At 40.3% G+C, this 27003-nt stretch overlaps 1 protein-coding gene across 26 annotated transcripts in view; it reads right to left on the reverse strand.

Moving 5' to 3' along the window:
• nbeaa (neurobeachin a) overlaps window positions 1-26341 on the reverse strand; it is a 161426-nt gene extending 135085 nt beyond the window's left edge. For all 26 annotated transcript variants that reach the window (XM_072445907.1, XM_072445899.1, XM_072445906.1 and 23 more), the window contains exon 1: window positions 26019-26341. In XM_072445907.1, coding sequence (XP_072302008.1) covers window positions 26019-26315 — 297 coding nt within the window. In that variant the 5' untranslated portion in view covers window positions 26316-26341. The remainder of the gene's footprint in view (window positions 1-26018) is intronic.
• Window positions 26342-27003: the final 662 nt, after the last annotated feature.

Raw genomic sequence — 27003 nt, forward strand, 5'->3', positions numbered from 1 at the left:
TTAGCGGGGCAGCAGTGCAGCGGCTGAGGCTTCAGACGTCACCAACGACAATGGCACAGACAGGAAGTTTGCACAAACTGAGAGAAAAACGGTGTGAAAAAACACGCACACACCAAACACTGCAGCAGATAACAGAGACGCAGAAAGAGGGCCGTTTCAGCACTCTGGACAGCTCCTCCTCTATCAGATGACACACTGTCAAACCAGGCTCAATACTAAGCTTTCATGTACGGAGGCTACGGAGGAAACAAAACAGAAGAAATAGAAGATTTCTTGGTATCGATAAAAGAGAATAAAATTTGCTACTTTAGTTTAACATTCTGAACCATTCAGCCCTAGTCATATTATGTGTTGCTTGTCCTCATGCATTTGACCCAAGTCCTGGTTAGGTTTACAGTTTAATCTGGTCAAAATCTTGGTTTAGTCCATGTTTAGTTCAGGATTAGACCAGGTTCATTCAAGGTTTTGTTATTCCTGGTTTAGTCTAGTCTTCTTTGGAAATACATTCGCTCTAGGTTAATCCGTGTTTCATATCCCCATAATTAGACCTGAGCTTGGACGGTAAGTATGCACTGCACAGAAAAGGAAGAAAAACAACACTGACTTCAGACAATAAGTGTTCAAAATGTCTGCCACCTGATTGGCCAAAGAGGCTTAGTCACAGCTCGAGCCATAAGCCCCTTCACATGCTGTTGGGCAAAAACCAAAAAATGTATTTGTACACAGCCCTGTTTACAGCACTACTCCTGCTGAACTGAAATCCTCTCCTCATTTGTTTCAGTTCTAACAAGTCTCACAAAAGAAGTACAAACATATTAATTACCAACCAATTACTTCATAATCAAACATTCTATTTAATCTATATCCTGGTGAAAACAATTTAGCATCGCGACTCGACACAGTCCAGAACAAGCTTGGGACTGTCTGCTGACTGAATAAAATCAGGGCCACGGGCTAAAAGAATAATCCAATGCACTTTCTCATGAATAAATTTACATCGCTCTTGGACAACCTCAAACCTATTCAGACCCACTTCAATTGCATTTTATAGCTTGGTACATTTGGCATCTGCTTCAAGATCGTGCAAATTATTTCAATAATGGTCTAAATTAGAGTAACGCAACATTTAACTGTTGGTTTTTCTATAAAAGCTGAGTCATTTGAAGCTGTCCTGAGAAAAGAAAGTGGGTGTATTTTAATGTGAAGAGCTAATGTTAAAAAAAAAAAGCTGTACTGGACTCTACTGCATGTAATAAAGTAGAATCTGTCTTGCCCCAGCAAAAATATGTTCTAAAAGCAGCTCTAAGGGGGAAAATGAGATTGATGTGCACTCTCTGAATCTTGAAAAGACGCTGTTAGCATGCTAGTTATTGTTAGCGTTACTGTAAACTCTGCTCTGGTCTCTTAAAGTTGTGAAAAGCTCTTATAAAGGCAATTAGGATGCTCATACATTTATTAAACAGCAAAAATCAACAGTATTTGTTAAGACCTTGAGATAAAAGTCCTCATTCTCAGTAATTAATCCAACAACGAAGCAACGAATGATGTAATAGGATAAAACATATGCACTTGTGTCTGAGTGTATTGTTTTGTGACAACAGTATGGTGAAAGGCACAGGACCTAGATTATGTGCTCCGTTTCACTACAGCATAAAGACGTTTTTACATAATAGACAATGTTAACCTATTGACAATAATGATTGTTGTACAGCCATTTCACAATATTACTTCCCATGACCAAACAACAGTGAAATCCTTCATTCAGGTTACCTAATAGCTTTATGAAATCAAAGGTTTACAGGGGTTCACAATATACCACAAAAGTTTTAAAAGGTATTCTAATGGCTACCGCAATACTGTATTTTCCGGACCATAAATCGCACCAGCCAAAAAATGCAGAATAGTGAAGAAAAAAACATACAGTATAAGTTGCACTGGGGTATGAAATGCAGTTGCAAGTGTGAAAATAACAAATAATATCACATATAAGTCGCTCCAGAGTATAAGTATATAAGTATAAATATAAGTTTAAGTTGCACCCCAGCCAAAACTATGAAAACTATGACTTATAGTCCGGAAAATACGGTAATTAAACCAAATCGTCCTAATCTGACAGAAAAGTACTGTATTTGTAATTTCCCTTATTCAGTCTAAACTAGCATCGATTTAGTCTTGTTTTTGTCTCTGTTAAGTTTATATTTTGACAGAGTATCGAACATATAAGATAAGATAAGATAAGATATTTGCTTCAATATAAATTAAACTATTATTTCAAAAGCCCAGACCGATAGGTGCAGGTGTAGCACTACGACTAGGTTCACTTCTCAAGAGCATAGACTGCTTTGACATTGCTTGAATTTTGCTTCTGAAATGGTCACGGTCAACCGAGTAATCAGCCGTGAGATTTGCATATCACTCTGACTCTATAGTGAACATCAGAGCAGTGCTGAAACCGCGTCAAGTTGAAATACGGTTACAGGGAGCAGTCGAGCACACAACATCAGTGGAGCAGGTCATTCTCTCTCCACTGGTCTGTTTTCGGCGACGGGGCCAGTTTTCCCTTTGATTTGTCCCTTCAAACGGCGAGGCAGCGCTCGTGTTATGCCAGAGGATCTTCAGAGACTCGCGCAGTCAGATCTTAACAAGGCCGCGTCGTTAGCTTGTCGCCGCGCTCCAACTCCGGTGTTTGTGTTTTCAAAGAATGTGACAGGAAGTGCCATCCGAGCGGGCATCCTGCAGACGCCCATGGGAAGGAGACAGAGAGCAAAAGAGAGAGTAGTGGAGGACTGAAGAGATTCTGTAGAGTGCGTTGTACTCTCAAAGGGAGAAAGATACCAGGGCCATAACTACAACGCACGTCGCAATTCTATGTATGTTCATTTGATTTTGACACAGTAGATTTCCCTAGGGCTGGGCGATATGGAAAAAACTAAAATAATGCACTCAAATTGACCATATTGCTCTCAATTTTCAATTTAATTTTCAATTCAAAATGATAACTGTATTCAGTGTAGTATTTCGAGAACATACACTTTAATTCAGTGCCATTTAACACGAAAAAAAAGAACTCTAAACTCTCTGCTTGGTTTGTTTTGACAGAGGATTGTCTTTCTGTCTGGTTAATGTATAATAATGTCAGGCAACAATTGTCACCCCTAATAAAATGATAAGTTATCAACAAAGGGTGGAACAAAAATGTCACAAGATTTAGACAAACTATTAGAGCTGCACGATATATGTCAGCAGCAGGTGCTCCCGCTTACAGACATTTACTGTTTTTAAGATGAAAATATTTAAAAAGGACATATTTTTTTCATGATTTTTCTTTTTCAGTCAAGATTACCCTTGATTTAGTCTTTGTTTTGTCTCAGTTAAGTTTTTTACTAATAAATTAATGCATGAATAGGCACATTTCTGCTAAAAAGTATATTCAAAAATTGCAATAATATCCATAAGGCAGAACAGCCATAACTCCTATTGCTATTATTTCGAATACCGTGCAGCTTTACATGATGTACATACATTTTGTGTAGATTGCTTTCCATTATTATTATTATTATCCAGCATTTTAAGCAAAAACATTGGTACAATGGCAACATATGATTACATTTATTGCCGTGTGCTACTGTCTAATCTGCTTTGTATGCCGAATGGTGATAATACAAAAAAGAATTCACAGCAGAAATTATCTACATGGCCCATTGCTATTATCAATCTAATATAATACTTCTAAAAGCGGTTATAAATCCCCATCTGTTGTTCATGTTACACAGATTGTGAACCCAAGCCCATCACTGCTTTGTAGGGATATTACACAGGGGTTGGAGGTATTGAAAAAACGTTGTGTATGTAAATATCTTGGTTGAAGAACAGTATAGTCTTATTTGCTTGTTTGAAGGATTGCACGTCAAGGTTATTCTATCAGCTTGTTTTGCAACCTTCTTAAACAGTTTCAATTGTAAGTGATATGCTCAATAATATGTAATTTTATATATCTCCGGAACAACAATTGCAATATTTTAAATACAGAAACATTCATTTCGTGGAGACAATAATAATTATTACTCACCGAACATTTACCCAAACCTCAACCTAAACTGACAAATATTAACTTTAAACAATGTTAATGAGCTAATATTGAAGGATTTACTATTGAAGGTCCAACAAAGCGAAAGGTGATTGCGTATGTAGATATTTCAAAAAATTTTCTCAAAATCCCGTGTGTTAAATGGCACCGATTAAAATGACTGAAAGCAGCTTTTACTTATTCTTGATTAAAAGAAATATGACAGAAAATGTAGATGGACCAATAAAAGGAAAACAATCGCAATACGTTTCTTGCCATATCACCCAGTTTCAGACTTCAGCTCTCACAATGAGATGAATACACCGCCTACAGAAGTATTCAGAGTCGGCTTGTACAATGGGTGCTACTGTTGTTACACTGATCCACAGCTGATGGGGATAAGAAGGAAACAGGCCAGTAATCTGCACCCAGCGCCACAGTGGGGGGAGCATGGAAAGTACAGTGCAGTGAGGAGGATTTGTGTGCTATTGTCGAAATATTATTATCTGAACACAACATATGCCGTCGCAATGGACTTCATCTGCCACACTGAAAAACATGCACACAACACTGCAGGTCTATGTGTTAGTGGAACAACCGAAGGTATTTGTACGTCAGACAAACCCATATTTTAATATTTGATCTAATGAAATTGCCCATCACAGATTTGCGTGAAATTATTAAGGGTATTTTATGACTATCGCATTATTGTTGGAAAATATTTGCCGCAAATAGATGATAATGATGGCTGTTTTATACATTTAAAAGATTATTATGTTTTACCTTGTGGACTTGTAAATTGAATAACATGATGGCAGTGATTACATTGATACTTATGTAATAATAACTGTCCCTTACTTTAACTGCTCACGTACCACTGCTGGAGCCAAAAGAGGTCCATAATCTTGAAAAATGAAATGTTAACCAGAACTGAAGTTTCAAAATTGATTTCCCGGTTTCAGATTTATTTTTTTATATTTTTTTTTGTCAAGTTTGAATTTTTTTTTTTTTAAGTTTCAAGTCGAAAGTCTAGTTTGGACTTGGTCTGGTCTTTTTCACAATGTTGGCTCCATGCATGTGTATGTGTATGTGCACGTGCATGTATAGTCAAGCCACATGAACTCCGAACACCCTGAACATCCACAAGTACTTCCCTTAAATAACTTCCTCCTACGAGCCATGACATAATAAAACAGAGCGACAAAGCCGATCATAAAAACAGAGTAGCACCTCGACTGTGGAAAGCCCTCTTAGACCACTTAAGACAGAAAAGAAGACCTTTTTTTAATTTAATTTCTATGATCTTGTAACATGCTTTGAACCCCTTTTTGTCTTTGTGTAATCAGGATAAGTAATGCCTTTAAATAATGAGATCGTGTTAAATGTTTGGTTGAGTATGTCACAAAAGGTGCTTCTAGGGCTGAGCGATATATCGATATATTTGTAATATCGATATATCGCCCAGCTCTAAGCACGTTTGCACAATATTGCAAGATAAATATTTTGCCATATCATAAGTATGGACATAGTTTAATTCTGTGTAGATAAAGCCGCTCTGGATGTCTCACAGTTGAGTCTTTTTGTCCGCCTCGCCCTCTCCAGACTCTGGACAGAGGAGCAGAAGTGCATTTGAAGTCGTTTGAAGCTCAGGGCTGCGGCAGTAACACACTTGTCACAGACTATGAAAGCTGATTGGATCAGGTGACGTTTGTGATCATCTCGTGAATATTTTTGACCGATGTTTAATTTTTAACACTTTTTTTTTTAACACTCATATCGTCAGGGCTTTTTTTAGACCAGCCTGATTTGCAAGCCTGTGGGAAAGGCGAGCGCATGAATACAACATGAGTACAACGTTGGTTTCGATGGACTAATTTACAAACAGAGACGTCGTTCTGAAGCAGATTCTCCGTCTGTCGGATAGGAAAGACCGCTGCAGAACACAAAGCTGCACTATGTAACTTTTATCATCTGTTTACTGTCATGGGGATGTCATTTGTTTGCCTGGGATGTCCCACAGTGCGGGATTTAACTTACCTATCTTGTTTTTATTGCAGTATTAGAAAATAAATATGTATTCTAACTTGCCTCTTCACAGATCTGACCTGTGGTTTGGCTTGATGATGGCGTCACCTGTTTGTTTCCATGGAGACAGAGGTTTAAATGCTATACCATGGCATATAAACCTCCAGGCAAACTAATTATGGTTTATTGTACGGGGGGTTGGTGGAAATGTCAGAAAATTATTACTGATAAGCATAAATCTATTTCAAAATTGTAAAATGCTTGTGAAAATTTCTAACATTAATTTAATTGAACGACGATGTATGGATTATTATGAAATACATTGTTCCCATAATCAACGCTCTAATTCTTCTTTTCTTAAACATTTACAGCATGAAGCTGATTTGGCACGATACAAATTGATCTTATATATCTAAACTAATTTAAATACATAATATGGCATTTCTAAATAACACGAGACAGCAAAACGTAACCGCAAACAATGTTATCCATTATTCCTCTGTAAAGAAAAGATGGAGATGACAAATGCCACATTCCTTCACAAAAATCAATTTCCCATCAAAAGGTCAAATTGACAGGAAATCCAAAGTGAGAAATACAAGCCTTGTTTCTGAGGAAAGGAAAAGTAAAAAAAAAAATAATAATAATATTGCTTTTGGCACAACATAGTCTGACGCAATGGAGGAGGAAAATAGATTTTGGGGATGGCAGACAGTTGTGAGATAGGAATAAAGACACTTCATGTTTCAAAATGCACTTAAGAGTGGAGCATTAAGAAGACTTATATCTCCACAGCTCCAGGCCAGTGTTTTATGGCCACAGTTTAAGTGGCCACTCGGTGAACAATAGCTGTGGGTTCTTTTGTTTTCCGTCCTTACTTAACCCTCTGTTAAATATATGGGCCAATCTATATATTTCGAATGAGAATACACATTTATTATTTTACCAGAGTTATGTTGGTCATAGGGATGTCACTACAGATACATTTTTAGCGTTGTTTTGAAAAGAAACATTATGAATTAATGGTTATTATTCAAACATCATGACCAAACAGTAAAATAATTGATTCGCTTTCATTCATATTTTCCAACAAACCATCCCTCTAATATTGCTTTAAATCCAACTTCCTGAGCAATATAATAATGGTAATGAGACAAACAGACAAACTTCATGCAAGGCTGCAGTTATTTTATTACTTGGTTTACGGATTTTTAAATGAAATATATTGAACAGACGGGTGAAATATAAATCGAAATATAATTTCAATCGATTTTTTCTTCCGGGTTTACACAAAACGATCCACGGGAGGAGAGGGGGGGGGACGCGGTGCGCAGGTGAGTGTAACTGTAGATCTAGCATGTTTTGCATTGGTAGAATTGACGCTTAGTGTGCAGTCTTAGTCACGGCAAAACGCACTGGAGAAAATGTGGTAAACGGGTTCAAAAGGTATATTTGCGATATAAAGGCGTGCAGCAGACACGGAAACGGGCGCACGCGTCTTCACATGTTCACCCGGGGCCGCGCAGGGACAGAGCTGCTTTCCAAAATAAATGACTCCCGCAGGATTTTGGCGTACAATTGCTTCACCCGCTCTTATTTTTTGACTTAATACCATTTTTTATATTTAATTTAATGCTATTTTGCCTTGTCGGCGGTACTTTATGACAAAAGTCACAAAAGTCCTGCCATTACAATGTTGTAATAGCAGGACTTTGTAATTAGATGCAGACAGCACACAGGCAGTCTTATTTTCATCCAGAGCGTTTTATTCTCCACAAAGCAGGAAGTGCGCTGTTAGCATGCGAGTGATTGTAGGTAAACTTTCACTCTGTTCCCTGAAAGTTGTGCAAAACGCTCATCGCAGTGAATAATTGGGACTGTCAGAATAGTTTGGGCAAGTAAGCAAAGTAAGCAAACTGCTGCAAACTGTTTAAATGAACTCGATTCTCTTCTTTACGTTTTAAGAAGGTAAAAATAAGGTATAGCGCCTTTAATTTACCATATTATTGTGACCTGCATTACTGATGTCAATGTATTAGTATTATTTATCCATAAAGTATTTAGGCCAAGAATGAAAGTATGCTTTTTAAATCCTGTCCTAATTTTGTAAAAAAGAACTGATTTCCAGCTATGACAATATGTCTCTGGTGCTTTAAGTTAGATTTTTTTCATAAATAGATAATATTTCAACTTAATTTAAATAGCACTCACAGAGATGCTCTTGCTATTGGGAAAACAAGGTCACATTGAACAGAAACAGACAAGGAGCCGCTCTGCAGACAGCAACACAGGCAAGTAAAAGTCACTTTAGACTGTCATGATGGAGCCTTTTATACAAATTCACATTCACCACAAATGGTTTAGTTCTTCTTTTTAGGAAGTAAGACTATAATTGTAGGTGAGATTTTCTGTTCTCAGGATAACAGGTGTGCTTCACGTCCTGCTGACAATGTTATTCCAATCAGTTCATTAAGGTAGTGGTGTTATGGAAATTCAAGTTTTAATAATTAGTAATAAAGCTTGTGCGATCTTAAGGGGGGGAAAGGCACATATGAATTCTCATGTTATCTTGATGAAACAAAAAAAGTGTTGTTCATAATGGGATCTAGTGATACAACATGCGCAATACTTTGAAAATGAATTTAGTTACGGAATACTGAATGCCTGCAATATAATGTATTTCATTACTTGGTCTAATCAGAGTATTGTATTCTGAATACTGAATACTTTCAGGTTGTGCTGCCTTACACTATAGTGTGAAAACACAATATAAGATTCAAACGGCTTTTTGTTTTAATTTCACAGTTTATTATGCATTTGTTTATAAAATAAGATAACTTTTATTGTTATAAATAAGATAAGGAAAAATCAGACATGTGCAGATTATATGAGTGTGTTTTCCATTTTTCAATGGGGTTTGAAGCCTAAACTATGCCCTCAAATATTGTGATGTATTATTCTGAATGTAGAAAAATAACTGTATTCTAAATACCATCAAATGAAAAGATAACAAAATACAGTTACTCTATATTAGTATTCTGAGGACATGTATTCAACAACTCTAAACATGCAGTTCTTAGAGGACACATTACTTTTCTGAGCTTATAACCATGTAATAACCTTGTTCCTTCATCAAAAACACACCTAAAGTTGTATTTAGCATCATTCAAGATTGTATTATTATACTCACTTACACAATGTTCCCCCTCTGAGCCTCAGAAATCACTCTGGTAATCATGTGTCATCAAAGGTAAAGATCTTGAGGTCACTGTGCCGTTTTTAAATCCATTCGTCATTTACAGATTTGTTCTGAGCATTTCTGTATTAGCATGTTGGTCAAGCTAGCTTTTGTTTTTCTCTCGCGGTAATTCCTTCTGCTGCAGTGTAGCAAAAGGAATTGCAGAGTGTAGCCATAACAGCACAATAGTAATGCACATTATGGTTTGCACAATATGTATAACAAGCAATTACGTCAATGTACATATTGATTCAAAGATGCAAAAACTCCTCTCCCAAACTTGAAATGAAAATGCATTGCTGTGTATATGATAATGCGGTCATGCTCAAACATCTCCCTCATACATTAAGTAAATTATCTGACACTGCCTTGGTGCGTCTCTGTGCTCTGCCCTAATGCTCTTCCTGGAACAGAGGCTGGCTGCTGCAAATTGGGGGTCACCGGAGGGAAGGGCAGCGTGTGTGCTTGTGTGTGCTTGTGTGTGTGTGTGCGTGTGTGCGTGTGCTTGTGTGTGCGTGTGTGCGCGTGTGCGTGTGTGTGTGCGTGTGCGTGTGTGCGTGTATGGGGAGGTAGGCTGGGGGAAGAGTGGGGGAGGTTGATGGAGGGGGTTGTGTGGGGGAGGTTAAAAGCAGGGCCAATGCAGTGACTCACCGCCACTTCTGCCTGTATATTTCTCAGCACTATCAGCACTTGTGCAAGCCCGGGGAAGACCCGACGCCGGCGCATCCTGGTCCGGGACGGGTCAGAACAATTTAACCTTAAATTATTCATCCCGTGTTAATTTTATCCGCAACAACCTAAAGCCTACATTATTCATTTATATGGAAGGCGTTGTGCGTGTGTTTGAATATTACACTGCAAATGCATTTCTCCTTCATTTCATATGCTGCACAATAACAAGGAAAAAGCCTAAGCAATGTTTCTTTAATTAGGTTTCGGAGCAAATAGGCTAAAATTGGAGATTTTTGGGGCTGTAACGTGAGCGTGTTTTTGTCTGAATTGTTAACAAAGAATGAAGCAATCTCTGTTTTGCTTTACAACAAAATCGAGCAGGGCTGGATACAGTGTAAAAATCACAAATTAAGAAAGCCAAAGCTATGTTGAAGTAGTAAGAAGTTTGTTTCGCTAAGTTTTGAATTAAAATTGATATTTGGTACAAGCTTTAGCTGAAAATGATGAACCATCTGATCATACACTTTGCAAAGAGATTATCTAGTTTTAACAAGAAACTGCACAACTAATGTTTGCAAAAACCTGCTACGTCTACATAGGCAGCTCATTTACTCCAACCACAAGAGCTGAAGGATTTAGGAAAACTATCTAATTGACAGGTGTCTTTTTAGCGGTCTTTGAACTCCAAAAGAACCAACTTGTTATTGTCGTTTGTGTCTTTAATCCTATCGCAATGAGTCTGAATAATGATGTACATGCAGAATCCACTTGTTACACGCTGCATCTGCTCATGAACACAATTACCGTTGATCGCTCTTTTCTTACTAATGCGTGGTTTATTTCCCAAAACAAAGTGGGAAAAAACATTGATAAACAGAAATAGCTCATTTAGACTGTTTGCAGTGACTTATCCTTCACTTACCAACACATTCCAAGCATCGAGCTTTTCGGAGAGAACAGCGAGGAGTTTTGGCGTCACAGTAATGCTAACAAAACCTAGCATGCACTTCCTGGTTCGGCCTGCATAAAACGCTGTACAGTTAGTTGCAGACAGCACACAGTGGTCTAATTTTGACCCTGAAAGCTTATTTTAAAGCTTTATTTTACTGTAAAGTGAGAGAATTGTTTTTACTTTTATTACAACGTGTACAAAACAATACTTTCATGAGTTAGTACAAGCTGAATTACTAACAACAGTTATGCTCCCAACAGATCAAATCATGATTGTCTTCATCACATTGTTAATTAGCAGGAACAGACTGAGCTTGTACTTTAATACTTTTTTAATACCGTTGAATAAATAAAATGTCTCTATACCCGACATGGACCACAGCACATCAAAAGCGTGCGCAAACAAGCTAGCATCACCTCCAAAATACAAACATAATAAATCAGACTCATCCGTTCTTTCTAGGCCCAGACCACATATTGAGCAGTGCTTTCTGAAAATGAGGAATCGGAAAGCTTTAAAAATCCTTGTTTAACTTGTTTTTATGAAATCCTTTAGGGATCACAGCTCTCCGCCATTCACCATTTTGGGTCTCTAGTTGCCACGAACAACATGAGGTCCAGATGCATTGTTCAGTCACAACGGAGCCAAGATAGAGGTGTTTTGGGTTTGTTCAAATCAATAGTGTGAGTATGATGTGTTATAGAGGCTGTGACAATGGTATGGAGGGATTTGTGTCATTCAGAAGTGGCAAAGCAAGAATAAATTGGACAACAAAGCCCAAATGTGAATTCTGATATCTTTGAGGACATGCGTAAATGCTTGAACATTTTGGCACTGGGCTGGGCCAGGCTGTATATGACAATAAAATATAATTGTGATCTAATTCCTGTGACAATATGCAACAATATTTTTGCTGTAATCGTCGTATCGTGATTCAGCAAACCTCTCCCAAACCCTTACGAACACGGACACATTTCTCCACCAGCTGCTCCTATTGGTCAACCTTTGGCACGCTGTGAGTGAGCGACTGGTGGATTTAACAGTGACGTTTGAACTCTCAGAAAAGGAAAATAGATTAAGTTACATCCTTAATTTTTCATTAGTAAGTGTAAAAAACAATGTTTGACTAAAATCCTGAACTTAGCACTTAAACATTCTTATATTGTTGGTATATTTCCAGTAAACAACATTCTGTAATAACTGCCACTAATCACAATTCTAAATGGATAATTCAAGCCTAATCTCTAATTTCCCATTCCGAGCCACTCCTCACTACTTACTAAATAATCCAATCTATGTAAATTATGCAAGTTAAATCATCACTGCAGTATTCACAAGACATGATTTTCTTAATTGAGTAAAACACTGGCTGCACCCGGTTTTATCATGTAATAAAGCTAAATCTGGTTAGCCCCAGTGCAGATATATTGTAAAAGCATCTATTCAGGTGAAAATGAGTATGCGCTGCCTGCATCTAATTATAGAGCATTTTACTTTTCAGCAAAGCAGAAAGAGCTGTTAGAGCGCTAATGGTTGTTAGTTTTACCGTGACAGCAAAACTCGCTGGTCTGTGAGTTGTGAAAAGCGCTTATACACTCATTGCTGTGAATATTAGGATGCTCAGGATGCATGAGCTAAGCGAGCGATACATGTGGACCGCTGCAAAGAGTTTAAAATTGACTAGTTCTGTTTAAAAATTTTAAGACCGTAAAACTCAGCCTTTAAATGACATAATATAGTATGTCTGTTCTGCTCTCTCAATCATTGCCAAGTTCCCATTTTGTTTTTCACAGTTTGGGATCAGCACAAAGAGCACACCGGCTTGTCACCTCTAGCGGCCGGGCTGTACAGCCCAAAAATGGCATAATATCGGTTAAACCACAAATAAAAAATGCACCACAAGAGTACTAGCACACTACAAAGTTTGCTATAATCAACCTTCGGCCACTGCAGTGCTCGCCATGATGAATAGCTTTACAGTTAGCTATACTTCACAGTACGGCAGATGTGTGTGAGAGCGAGTGGAGAGAGGAGCCCAGGGAGCGGAGGCAAAGTAGGCCAACATGAATATAAAATCACCCCTGCCAGGCAATGATGTGGGCTACAAGAAGAAAAAAGGAGCAGTGTAGTGTGTGTTTGTGCATATTTAGTGCGTCGAAAGAGATGGAGGCGGTTGGCTAAAGCAAGGGTCTATGTGGGAACCCTCGTTTGTCAGTGTGACGGTTTGGGGCACGTTGCAGGTGAGGCCGACAAAAGCAGCCATAGCTCCAAAGGGAAAGATTAGCGCATTGTTGTAGGGATCCCGAGGAGACGCTTCCGCAGGAGGAAGACGGGGAAAAAAAGCATCTCAGCACAGGTTTTGATCTAGATATGCTCTAAGATCCTATAGAGATGACACCCACAGCCCCCCACTGACAGTCAACAGAGAGGGGAAAGCTGCAGCGCGAGAGAGAGAGCGGGAGAAACCCCAAAACCAGACACAAAAGTGGGAACAGCCAGACAGCAGAGTGTGAAACCACCTGGATGATTTAACCAGGAGCTTTGACGAAATATGGGATCATCAACCTCTGTGTAGTAGATGTCAAGAGTATCCGTTTGATCGGCAATCGTAAGGACTCAATAATAATCGTACAATCGTAGTCAGCAAAAAGGAAATTGAGTAAAACAGTTATTTGAGTTCAATTAATACTCCTAAAAAGTATAACAATATATGTATGTGCTTTTTTAAATCTGGCTGTTTCTGAAACAATGACATTACATTTTTATTTAGAAAGTTTGATTTCATAAGGCTAGACTTGTGAAAGAAAAGCAAAATCGTGATGTTTTTCACAATAATCTTATGAATCTTATGAATAATGAAAACATAATATACTATGTGAAAATATCCAATTCCCAGTCGGCTTTTCTTGTTGTAACATTTATGTCCATTTGTATGAGACAGATTTGTTTTATTTCCTCATTAAGAAAAAGCTAAGATAAAGATTGGAATGTCACAATATCAAATTTTACTGTTATGATTATTGTGAGAAGAAACATCATCATTTTACAATTACTCACGATTGATGACATCGTGACCAAACAACAATGAGATTCTTTTTTTCTTTCATTCACAAGTGCAATGGCTCATCATTCTTTGCCAGCTTTATCAAATCCAATGTTTGAAAGGAAAAAGTAATGATATGGTCACATAAACATCCAGATCAAATTAACTTCACATATTTGTTACTATTTTAGCTTATAGACGAAACAGAAATTACTCATTGCTTCTGCCAAAGATTCTCACAATTATATTTTAGATCCTACAATCATATAGTGACCTGAATAATCAGTTTGTTTCTTATGTAACAGTAACATTTATTAGCATTACAAATACTATCTATTGAGGCATCAATTTTTTTCTACATAACAGTAGAATATTCTTAAGGGAGAATTGTTCCTAATTTATTCCTTTTTGTCCACATCTGATAAAAGAAACTGTTAAGCTGCTGGACATGTTAAATAAAAATATTTAAGCCGCAGCCCACATAAAAATACCCAGAAATTAAAACAAAAACTATAGGACTTTTATAAGGATTACTCCTAGACTTTTTTTTACTTTATTACAAATAAGCTTCAGTTTGGAAAGAAGAATCGTAAAAACCCAACACCCTCCAGACACCAGCTTTACTGCTCTTTATATTTACCAAAGAAAATCCAGGTGGAATTTAAAGTCTGATATTCCTCTGTGCAGAGCGTGTTCTCACTCTAAAACTCTCATCTTCACAACGAGGCCAGCAAATTGTTTGTACTCCAAAGGTTTCGCGAACAACTTCAGTTTGAAATGTGGCTCATTTTTTGTCAGGCGTTTTGGGAAAAATACGCCCTCTTGACAAGGGGTTAATGGAGACTTGCAAAATTCATAATTTCTCGTTCGTAAAACGAAATCTCTTTTTCCATTTTGACATCTAATTTACATTGATTTTAAACGCTTTTCGTAAGACGACTGGGATGGCCAAATCTCTTAGAAATGGTCTAGTTTACAGCGCAGTAGTTAGCTCGCATTCATCGCACGCTTCAACTGTGCAAATTCTGTTTAATTCTTCATACTGACAGGATTCCGCAATCAATACTAAGCGTTTTTGTTAATCCATACACCTAAACCGAGACGTGGTTGGAGAAGAGCATCTTTTGACACGTTTATTAACCACCTCCTGTAATGCGTCTGGATGGAGCTGCGCGCACAATGGTGTAGAGTGCACTGAAATAGCACCGTGGCAGAAGACAAGTGGGTTGCAGGCACCGGCGCGGCAGACAACTCCATTACCTTCTCACAATGGGGATCATTCTCATTCATCCTCACAGCCGCCGAGCCCACAAGTCAGAAATCAAGGGCCGAGATTACCCGCGAGAAGAGCCGGCCGATGGATGTGCTAGCAGCAGGTGGAGCTAGCGACAAAAGACGCCGTTAACAACGGATTGGACGTGTTTTCGACCGTTTCTTTACCTTAGCTGAAATCTTGCTTAACCAAAAGAAACCGCAGCGCCGGGAAGTAACAGCTAATTCCGGATGAAGGAGAATTTGGATCAGAATGGCTCCAAGACTCAGAGAAGTGAAAGCTTTAGCGTGTTAGGCTATGCTGCTTAACACGTACGAATGAGCTCCAGTCAAAGTTGGTTGTCATTTGAAGGCGAAATTACTTTGAAGTGGATAGTGCAGTGAATAGTTGCTCTTAATGGGATTTAGGAGAAGCGAGGTCTGCTATTAAGAAGTCTGCTTGGCATTTCGGATTTGTGATTGCATATTTTGGATTTCTGGGCTGCTTTAAGAGGGTTGAAGATTTGGCCAGCAAAGCGTGCTGGGTGTACAAGGCTAAACTTTGCCTTGCAACGGAATAGAAGCCAACCCCCGCTGCGTGACAAGTGACTGATGAAGACGAATGGGCAATTAAAGCTCAAATGTCAAGCCCTATCTTAATGGTTTTATATAGAAAAGGTGGGAGAGGTTTCTAGTGCTGTGGTTCTCAAACTGTGGTTCAAATCAGGACAGATTTTATAATAACTAGTATAATTCAGCCTTTTAATGGAAGTTTACTATGGCACTAAAAGTTTACAAAACAGGATCTAAAGTTTAGATATTTTAGTGCTATGGTAACCTTGATAGTCTCTATAATCTCAAGTACGGCTGAGAGTTTGCATTAAAGTGTACATTAACCTTATGACAGAGCAGTGATAAGATCCAAATTGAAATCAGGAAAGGTGAACGTTTATCGTTTTTGATGAAAACCCTTTTTTGTTTGTACAAGCCCATCAAAATATCCTCAAGAATCATCACTTAAATGTAGTTCAAATTTAGTCACATCTCATTGGCAGACACAAACTAACAATTCATCTGAAGAAATATTCAACAGAACTAATATTGTCGGACCAAGCAAGAGTGGTCAAGATCTCACGCTTTTATGACTTAACAAAGATGTATGCTCTTGGAAATGAATCCTGTCTCCCTGATTTCCAAAGGGAATGTTAGATAAACCAATGTGAGAAACGCATGGTCTGTTCAGGTTAAAACAAACACACGAGAAAGAAAATGATAACACAGAGGACAGAGGCGAGCCAAGCACTAAACTCTGTAAATCGGTAAAAGCGATTGTCCCTGAACGGGATGGTGGTGTGTTGTGCTCTGTGGTCTGGTTCCAGAACCACCTGCAGACAGAAAGTAGGGCCTGGAAAGACCTTCTGTTTTTTTTCAAACAATTTACGTCTTTTTAAATGTTTATGGTGTGGTTTGGACCTGAGGTTAGACCTTACAACTCCTATTTTATTTCCTTCTAATTATTGAAGCATTGTGTCTTTTTTGATCCTATGGTTTTCTGAAGTAGGATTGTACGTTTAACAAGGCCCCTTAGTCTAAATATATACACTATCTTCACTTGCATGGGCAGGAGGAGAGGGGCAGAACCCGGGCACACACACCCAGCCTGATGGCTCTCCATAGGGGGCAGAGAACTCATATGACCCCCGTCGGCCCCACAGCATCTGGTCCTAACACTCAAGACCAAAAACGATATAATATACAATCACACTTTTCAATTCTCCCACTGGATCCCTCTGATCTTCTTCTATGATTTTGCCAAAGCTGTCCCGGTGACTACTTCCGTCCTTCCTCTTCTCCCGCTCTGAGTGGCTCAAACTCAGGTCAGAACAGCCCCAGCTGTGTGATAGATTGCAAAGTCATTTGTGACCTTGCAGCGGAGACACACCCTTTGTCCTATACCCCTCCTTCTGAGCTTATGTGGAAAATGCTACAAGTGCTGTCATTTGCTCTGTGTAAAGACACAAGAGGAATTAAGGATGAACTAAATTTAGAAAAGGTCCGGCGGTGACAGTGTGACTTGCAATATTTGAGATTCCTCTTGGGGATAATCAAAAACCATCACCGTATTATTGCAGCAATCTGTTAAATCAACTAAAAAGTATTGACTGTTTAGAACATTTAAAAATGTAACCCTCTGAGCAAATAAAAGGGCAATTGTACTAAACCAAGGATTATTTGATTATCGCAAAATGTCTGAAATATTTTAAATCTAAAATAAAAGTCAGTCAATAGGGATGTCTCTATGTCAAATGTCAGGGTTACGATTAGAGATTACGATGTGAAACACGATTTAATGATTATTCAGGATAACTGAGACAATGACCAAACAACTGTGAAATATTTTATTTAATTTCCACTGTCTAACACATTCCTCAAGTTTGTGAGCAGATTTATAACAAACTAACTTTTTGAAGGACAAAATAAAGATGAAGTGACAAAAACAGCTTAACCCTAAAAATTTTGCCTCTAAAATTGCCATGATTATTTTACTTTTATTTTTTTTTAGTTCTCCAATAAATGGTTGGTTCAGCCTCGGGACAGAATGGAACAGTCTGAGATGAATCTTTCATAACATGTCTGTAGCCCCAAGTACAAAGTGAGAACATCTCGCTGCAGCATTTCCACAGACACATAATCTTTGCCCAAAATAACCCCAGCCGCCCTCCCGACGACCTAGAAAACACATGTTCACTCTAAAAACATTTAGTCTCCAAATTTCCAGTTTCTCCAATGCATAATTAAAGCAGCCACACAAGGCAGTGGGTCTTCTAATTAAAATAAGTAATGCACATTTTCAGACATCATGTTTGTAAGTGATATATTCCCCAACTTAGAAATGTAATCAAAGGAACATTAATTAGCAACTAGTGGCTTCATTTATTTCGATGTGGTTTGAAAAATGTACAAAATAATTTAGGTCTTGACTCGTGTTGACGCCAATTAAAGATGATTCTAATTAGATGCCATTTCACAACATTAAAATTGAAAAATCAATACAGCGTGATTTAAGGCCATTGATTTTTTGGGGGGGCTTCAATTGTGTCTAAGGAGGTCACATGGCACTACTCTGCATACTGATGAGTAAATTACAAAAGAGATAGTTGGAAAGGTCGTGATGCACTCAAAACAGCTTGGATTTCTCTAAAAAATATTAGTACTTTTTGGTTTTGCTTTAATTAAAATCCAAAGACAGCATTATAAAATAAAAATAACAACAGGGATTTTGGTTGAGGTTAAAATATCAGACAAAAAGGTACAAACTGTCAAATGAACCAGTAATGCAAGTGTCCAGACCTGGTTTAAAGTCTAGACCTGGTTAGAGTATTATGTATCAATACACAAATACTAAACGATATTTGTAAGTTTTGATACTGGGAAATAAAAATCACATATATAGGGAAAACACTTTGTAGCTTTTCATTTATATCAAAACTAGGTCACTGAAAATATTCACCAAAAAAACAATTTGTGTTGAAAATTACATTGTGATTTTAATTATCATCCTGGTATTTTCCACTATTTTCCACTGGTTCAGTCCTGATGTTTGGGTCGTTAGTTCAGTCCCACTAAGCCATTGTCTCAACATATATTATTATGAATGTTTTAGTAGCAAAAAGGTTAAATAATAATGATATGTTGAGACAATGGCTTAGTGGGACTGAACTAACGACCCAAACATCAGGACTGAACCAGTGGAAAATAGTGGAAAATACCAGGATGATAATTAATTCAAATATTATTAATACCAGGATGATAATTAATTCAAATATTATTTGAACGATGAAAATGATGTAACATTTTGCATCCAGAATTTGAGGTCATTGTTTTTTTTTCGTCCTTTTTTTTGGAACGTCCTTTTTTGCCACGACTTAACTATAATATGGCTTTATTGTTTGGCGGGACACATTGGTTGCGGCGGAGCTTATGGTTGGGCTGTTGCCGCCTGCAACAACACAACCATAAGCTCACGGAGCAGATTAAACCGCTGCAGGGACATAGTTAGCCTTTGGCCCCGGAGCTGCCGGAGGATGAAAACAACATGACCAAGGTGAAACTCCTCAGTCCAGTGGTGAATCAGCGCGGCAAAACAAATAACTAAAAACACGTGGGAAAGACATGACCTGCTCGTGTAGAAATATTAATCAGCTTCCGAAAACGAGGGTCAAGCTGCGCTCAACATACGACCCACACAAATGCTCTTTCCTAAATCTCCGCTCGGTATGTTTTTCCCACGTGCCCTCGTCTTTGGATGGATCAGATTTACATCCAAATGTTTTTGTCGGCGGACGGTAAAGCTCTTCGTTTTTTGATGCAGATCCAACAATGACTCATCAGTCTGCCATAGGAAGAAGGGAACTGCAAATCCAACATGGCAGATTGTTCTATTTTCTCTCAGATGTTGCTTTATGGCCCGATCCAAAGACAATAACATTGAATAAGCGCCACAGGACACGACACTATTTGAAGAGAGGACATATCTTCAATAGGAAGTACTGCTTCAGTATTTTCCCGTGAGAGTTACTGATTGTGTGTCTTCTGTATAGTTTTTCTGCTTCTCTTCTCTAAATTGACAGTTTTATTTTTCTGTGAAGTGTCTTTGAGTATTCTGTCAAACACTACATACATATTATTGGTATTGTAATTACTTAAAAATGAAGGGTCTTGAGTACCTTAGAACAACCTAGAAATCTTACTTGAGCACAGTAAAAATCAAGAGAAACTTCTCCTGCCATTGCCTGCTTCGATTTGTCTTAAAATGAACAATTGCAATCTACTAGAATTGTATTATTATGTGTGTTAAATGGCACAGATTAAAAGTATATAGTTTCTGTTTGTGAAAGCATTACTAAAAGCCATTTCGTGCAGCCCTAAATACTAATGAAATGACCAAAGCACGAATGAGACCTCCACACATTGATACAACTATAGGGGTCACAAAGGACAAAAACAATCCAAAATACAAATAATGTTGAAAATAGATAATCTAAGATGAAGCCAGTCATCTTCAAGGCAGAAACTGTCAACAAAGGTTTTCTATCCCAAATAGACAGGCGTTTGATCCCAAAAAAGCATTACGAGGAGATAGAGGCGTCTATAAATAAGTGCAGATGGAGCCATGCTTAGGCAGTGGCTCTCACTCATTTCTTATTTTCTTCTCAGTCCAAAAAGCAGTGACAGACGGACAGGAGTAACTAGAGTGTGACTGTCCCTTCATATGTCGGAGGGTCAGAGCGGCAAAATGTGTGACGTGATCAGTTCTGAGTTGGGATTTGTGTGACCCACATAGACCGTCATGCCAACATCACTGAGAATAGAAGCGCTCATTCAACATGGACGAGAAAATCTATATTAAATGTTCATATAAATTAAAATTAAGGGGGTGAATGAAAAAAATACAAAATAAAACCACAATTTTCCCACAGCAGAGCAAATTCCTTTATTTAAATTCACTTTTAGCCTCATTACAAGTTTCCTCAAAATGGTATTTTGATTGATTGATATATGTTTTTAAAAATTCAACACTTTGTTATATTTATGTGTGTTTTAATCACCCATTTCCCATGACAATAAACCATACACGCAATATTCTGAATGTTTTATATACATTTCCCACCTCTGGTCATAACTTAATTAACTGAATCTTAAGTCATGTGTGATTATTATGAAAATCACTGCTCAAAATGATGCTTTATTCAGAAGAATCTAAAAAAATGTAAAACAGAAAGCAAAACATCAATCAAAATGTATCTGCTCAAATGAATCCTCTCAGAACTTCAATGTTTATGACTAGATAGACTAACAGATAAAGGAGAATGACAATAACATAAGCAAATAGATGTGGGAGATATATTGAAAAATGTTTATGAGATATCCTCTATAATTAAAACTATTAAAACACTCACATTTTAGCTCATTTCTGTCACATCCTTAAAATATAGCTATTGAGATAAATACAAAGACTAAAATAGAAATGAGACGTGATATTAATTTTTTTCAATATCTATGAGCTCGTGTGGCTGCGGTGGCATAGTAGCGTGACGTATGGAGTGGGAGAAGAGCGAGGGATGCTGAGCAGGAAGTGCAGCAGCATGTGGCCGAGCGTCTGGAGGCAGGCAGTCAAAGAGCCGCGTTGCCGTGACGACCGCGATGCCTTGTTGTCGACGGTAATCAGCGAGCACCTCTCGCTAGCGCCGGAGACGGGCAATATCCGCGCTTACGTACGGCTCTGACGCTTTAATCTGTTTTTGTACGGTTCCAATGAGCCGCTTTGCAGATTCCAAACAAGAAAACAACCGGGTTTGGGACAAGTTTTACCAAGTACATGACCGGATGAGCGACTGTACTAATGCACTTGTAATTTGTGCATATATAGTGGAGCTGCACGATCATCTAAGTGTGATTTTTACAACAAGATTTGCGATTAGATTTGCAATTTATGTTTGAATAATAGGATTTAAATGCAAATTAACAAAAACACTGAAATAGGCCTGTGAATTGTGTATCACGTGTATTTCAGAGCATGGTTGTCCAGGTCTAAACTATAATTGGCAGTTTTTGTGTGGAATTAGACAGGATTTTTTGTTGTTTGTGGAGAAAATGACTGCACTTAAAAAAAAACAACTGCAGGCTTTGAAATGTGCTTAATTCTGACTCAGTCTTTTTCTTTCTTCTCTCTGCTTCTCGTCTAATTTGATTTTGTTTAATTGAATTTCCTCCACAATCTCACACGTGCACGAGATTTTCTTTAGAATAACGCCATAAGAATCAGTTTCCTCTTAACTGCACGCTGTTCCGATGTTATTAGCCTGTCGTATTTTACTGGCATGTACGTGGAGGTGGGCAATATATCAAAATGTACAGTACATAATATTGTGAATGCTGTTTTGAAGATATGCAACACAAAAAAATGAAAAAGTGTCAAGTATATGGTGATATTTCTGCACTTTTGTAATTCATTTTACAGACATTTCACAATTGTCCAATAATTAAACTTTAATAATACGTAAAAAAGACATCAATGTATTTCTGTTCTGACATAATATCATCTGACTATTGTTATCGGTATACGCCAAAAATACATATTAATTTTGTCACTAGCCCTGCTCTACATGCCATTTTTACCATAACCTGTCCAGGGCCTGAAGGTGGAAATGAATAATGCTGCTATAACCTGGCGCAAACATATTTCCCCTTTGGATAGATGTATTTTTCTGTACACTGTCCCTGGATAAATAGATAAATAAATATATATAATATAAATAGAATTGGGGGCAAGAGCCAAAGGTAGTGGATAGTAAAAGGATATTAAACTTATTATGTGGTGTACATGCAAACAGCGCCACTGGGGGAAATTGTTCCTGTGTCAATTCTACGATATTGACAAAAGAATAAACTAAAGCAAAGCACACACCGGAAAATCTTCACATTAACAACAGTCTGACCCCATCTTTTAAACCACTCGTGTGTGAACCCAGCAGTAGAACGCCTGCCGTCCTCTCTGTATCGTCGCTGTCACGTGTTTTAGTGCTTTTGAGTTTTCTGTGTAATTTCCGCGTTCAAACAGCACTGACCTGTCCATAGACCAGGGCCATATCAGATCCGGGAGAGAGACAAACCATCTGTCCCTCAGGTTCAGGATCAATACAGCCCGAGGAGAGCCGTGTGCCGCGGTCTCCCACATTGACTGTTCTAATGGATCAGGTTTGGGCCACAGAGGACTCATTGTACCGACGAACTGACCACTGAGCTCCGCGCCTCACACCTCTTTGTTTCAACTCTTTTAATTAAGGGGAGCAGGCCACGAGAATTCCCCAACAGCTTGGCTATTGACAGCACTGCAACCAGAACTGATTGTCCAATTCAAGGTTTAGCCAGGAAATCTTTGTATGGCCAACACATAGAGCTTTAATATATTGCATGGCCCCGGTGTGGGCAAACCAAAATGTGTGTGTGTGAGTGTGAGGGGCATTAAAAGCAGGTAAAGTGAGGGACATTCCAGCTGAACGCTCGGGTGACTTTACACTGATCTGATCCCGGCTCTGGCTGCATTGGCTGGTGATTTCTGAGCACATAGCCACTGCAGCATCTTACCAGCTCTCTCCACTCTGTCTCTCCTCCCCCACCCGGCCCCACGCCTCCTCCTCTCCACCTGCTTTCAAATGCATGCTGCTGCCGGCCGGGGCAGCCTCTGCAGGCAGCACCAGAGCTGTGCATACCTGATGGATCATCACTGTGAGAGAGACAGAGAGACAGAGAGCGCGAGAGGGGGGGAGATCTACCCTGGACTGCCCCCATCACTGCAAGTCCTACCAATAATCGATGAGGCGAAGAGGTGACCTGAAATCTGGACCAGTCTGACAGAGGAGGGACGCTTTGGCCCAGTAGGCATCAGCTCTGAGCTTCTGCTCAGTAAATAGGCCACTGGCTCCAGCACCAGCCCTGCAACCTCAGGAGACAAACTGTTTCAAATCAGGTTATAACTGGCACCACTTCTGCCCAAAATAACTGAAGAATGTGAGAGCCACAGTCACAGTGGCAGATCTGTAATGTCACGCAGCAGACGCCATCGCCTGATGCTGGAGGAGGAAGCAGCCTGACAGCAGCCAGTCCTACAGTCCTACAGTCCCACAGTCCTACAGTCACACAGTCCTACAGTCCCACAGTCCCACAGTCCTACAGTCCTACAGTCACACATTCCTACAGTCCCACAGTCCTACAGTCACACAGTCCTACATTCCTACAGTCACACAGTCCTACAGTCACACAGTCCTACAGTCCCACAGTCCTACAGTCACACAGTCACACAGTCACACAGTCCTACAGTCCTACAGTCACACAGTCCTACAGTCCCACAGTCCCACATTCCTACAGTCACACAGTCCTACAGTCACACAGTCCCACAGTCCCACAGTCCTACAGTCCCACAGTCCTACAGTCCTACAGACACACAGTCCTACAGACACACAGTCCTACAGTCCTACAGACACACAGTCCTACAGTCCCACAGTCCTACAGTCCTACAGTCCCACAGTCCTACAGTCCTACAGACACACAGTCCTACAGTCCCACAGTCCTACAGTCCCACAGTCTCACAGTCCTACAGTCCTACAGACACACAGTCCTACAGTCCCACAGTCCTACAGTCCCACAGTCACACAGTCCTACAGTCACACAGTCCCACAGTCCTACAGTCCCACAGTCACACAGTCCTACAGTCCTACAGACACACAGTCCTGCAGTCACACAGTCCTACAGACACACAGTCCTACAGTCACACAGTCCTACAGTCCTACAGTCACACAGTCCTACAGTCACACAGTCCTACAGTCCCACAGTCCCACATTCCTACAGTCACACAGTCCTACAGTCACACAGTCCCACAGTCCTACAGTCCCACAGTCCTACAGTCCTACAGACACACAGTCCTACAGACACACAGTCCTACAGTCACACAGTCCTACAGTCCTACAGACACACAGTCCTACAGTCCCACAGTCCTACAGTCCTACAGTCCCACAGTCCTACAGTCCTACAGACACACAGTCCTACAGTCACACAGTCCTACAGTCCTACAGTCCCACAGTCCTACAGTCCCACAGTCACACAGTCCTACAGTCACACAGTCCCACAGTCCTACAGTCCTACAGTCCCACAGTCACACAGTCCTACAGTCCTACAGACACACAGTCCTGCAGTCACACAGTCCTACAGACACACAGTCCTACAGTCCCACAGTCCTACAGTCCTACAGACACACAGTCCTACAGTCCCACAGTCACACAGTCCTACAGACACACAGTCCTACAGTCCCACAGTCCTACAGACACACAGTCCTACAGTCCCACAGTCCTACAGTCCCACAGTCCTACAGTCCTACATCCACACAGACCCACGCTGCTGTACATTTAGCTCACGCATTTGGTAACAGAGAAGCCCAGCTGGATTAAATGTGTGATGTGCTGTAGATGGCAGGCCCTGCATCCGCGAAACATCCTGCTCTGCTGAGGAAGGGAGGGTCGCACTGAGCTGTGCTCCTCAAATGTAATTATGGCTCTTTGGACACGGCATTATAAAGCTACTATACATGAGTGCAGTGCGCAGGATGCAGGCCTGACTTCAGCAGAAGGCCTGAGCATAACATCAGCCTCTGCCAGACCATGAGCGCTGTAGCTTCAAGCTAGTCGGCCTTTGTCCGTCTTACATTCCTGTGTTTTCTGTGGACAGCAGACCTCAAACCTGCAGCATTTGCCTCATGAGGAAATCGACTGCATTTATTGTGAGATGCGCAGCTTTAGCATCTCCGTGAAGCTCCGTCACCTCCACAGCGGAGCAGCCTCTTTATTACACTTTAATGAATCATTCCTCCGCTCGTGGAGCAAACGGGTCATTTAGTCAAAAGAGGCTGAGATTAGAAAAGCCTCAGGCTTTGGTGGGATCACATGCCTCCCTCAGCTCCTCGGGCTCAACAATAGTGCACTTTTATTTATCTCACAGAACAGAACCGTGTGTGGCTCTGAGAATGTGCACAAATGTCAATCCTAACACCATCTTGACAAACAAATGACATCATCCTCCAAAGCCACAACTGAGGCATCGTAAATAAAAGATAGCGGGTGTTTTCTCTGTGTGTTTTCTGTGTCCAAGTGAGCTACAGCTGTGTGTCCAAGTGAGCTACAGCTGTGTGTCTAAGTGAGCTACAGCAGTGTGCACTCACCAGGTTTAGGACGGTCTCCACGATGTCCCTGTTGCTCACCTCCCCAACCTCAATGAGGCCCACGAGCACGGCGAATTTCATCTGAATATTCCGTATCGGGACGGCCGGGTTAATTGCGCCGGCCGGGAGAACCATGGACCCGGCCGCAGACACCATCCTGTCCCCGGTGATGATGTGCTGCTGGGGCGGCTGCTGCTTCGCGGAGGCGCCGGGCGGGGGATGCTGGCCGTCGGTGGCGGCGTCCGCGAGTGAAGAAGCGCAAGCCGGTGATGCTGAAGCCGGCTTCTCGCTCGACATTTCCCCCTCTGGAAACACGGACGAGAGCCGCTCTACCACAAGCCCCCGACGCACAAACACATCCGATGCGCAGAAAAGAAGAAGGGACGGGGGAAAGCAAAGTCCGTGAGTGAGTTAAAGACGCACTATCCCCCCGAAAACGTGTGCGGAGTCATAGAGGCTGGAGAGGACGCGGGAGAGGACGCGGGAGCAGCGCACAGCAGCCGTGTTCTGGGGCTCGTTCCGTGGCTCTTTCTGTGGCTCCGCGGTGTCTCATTGGCAGGTTGCAGGTTGCAGTCAGTGCGGTCGTCGAGGAGAGAACGCCATGTTGACGCCCCCTGTCTGCGGTAAGGCGCTGTGACCGCGCATGCGCACACCGGCTCTTTCTGGAAAGAATTAACATGGATCCTGACGGGCGCGTGCCTCCGCTGCGCTCGTATGTCACTCTCTGATCTGAGATCAGGGTTAATACTGTCATATTCATACACAATTATGTCATATTCATGTGCATATAAGTGCTGTAAATAAGTGTTTACTTTACCACTGTTATTATTATTATTATTAGGCCCGAGCGCCACAAGCTGGCGAAAGGCCTATTAATCTCGTAAGGCCGTGCGAAGCACGGCTGCGAAAGTGCGCACGTAGTGCGCACGAAATCGAGCGTGAAGCGCTCGCCCACTTCCAAACACTCACTAACGCACTCCTTCAC

This window comes from Eucyclogobius newberryi, unplaced genomic scaffold, assembly GCF_026437365.1.
Source record: "Eucyclogobius newberryi isolate DKJ021-1_F unplaced genomic scaffold, fEucNew1.0.hap1 SCAF_15, whole genome shotgun sequence".
In the NCBI taxonomy this organism is placed as follows: Eukaryota; Metazoa; Chordata; class Actinopteri; order Gobiiformes; family Gobiidae; genus Eucyclogobius; species Eucyclogobius newberryi.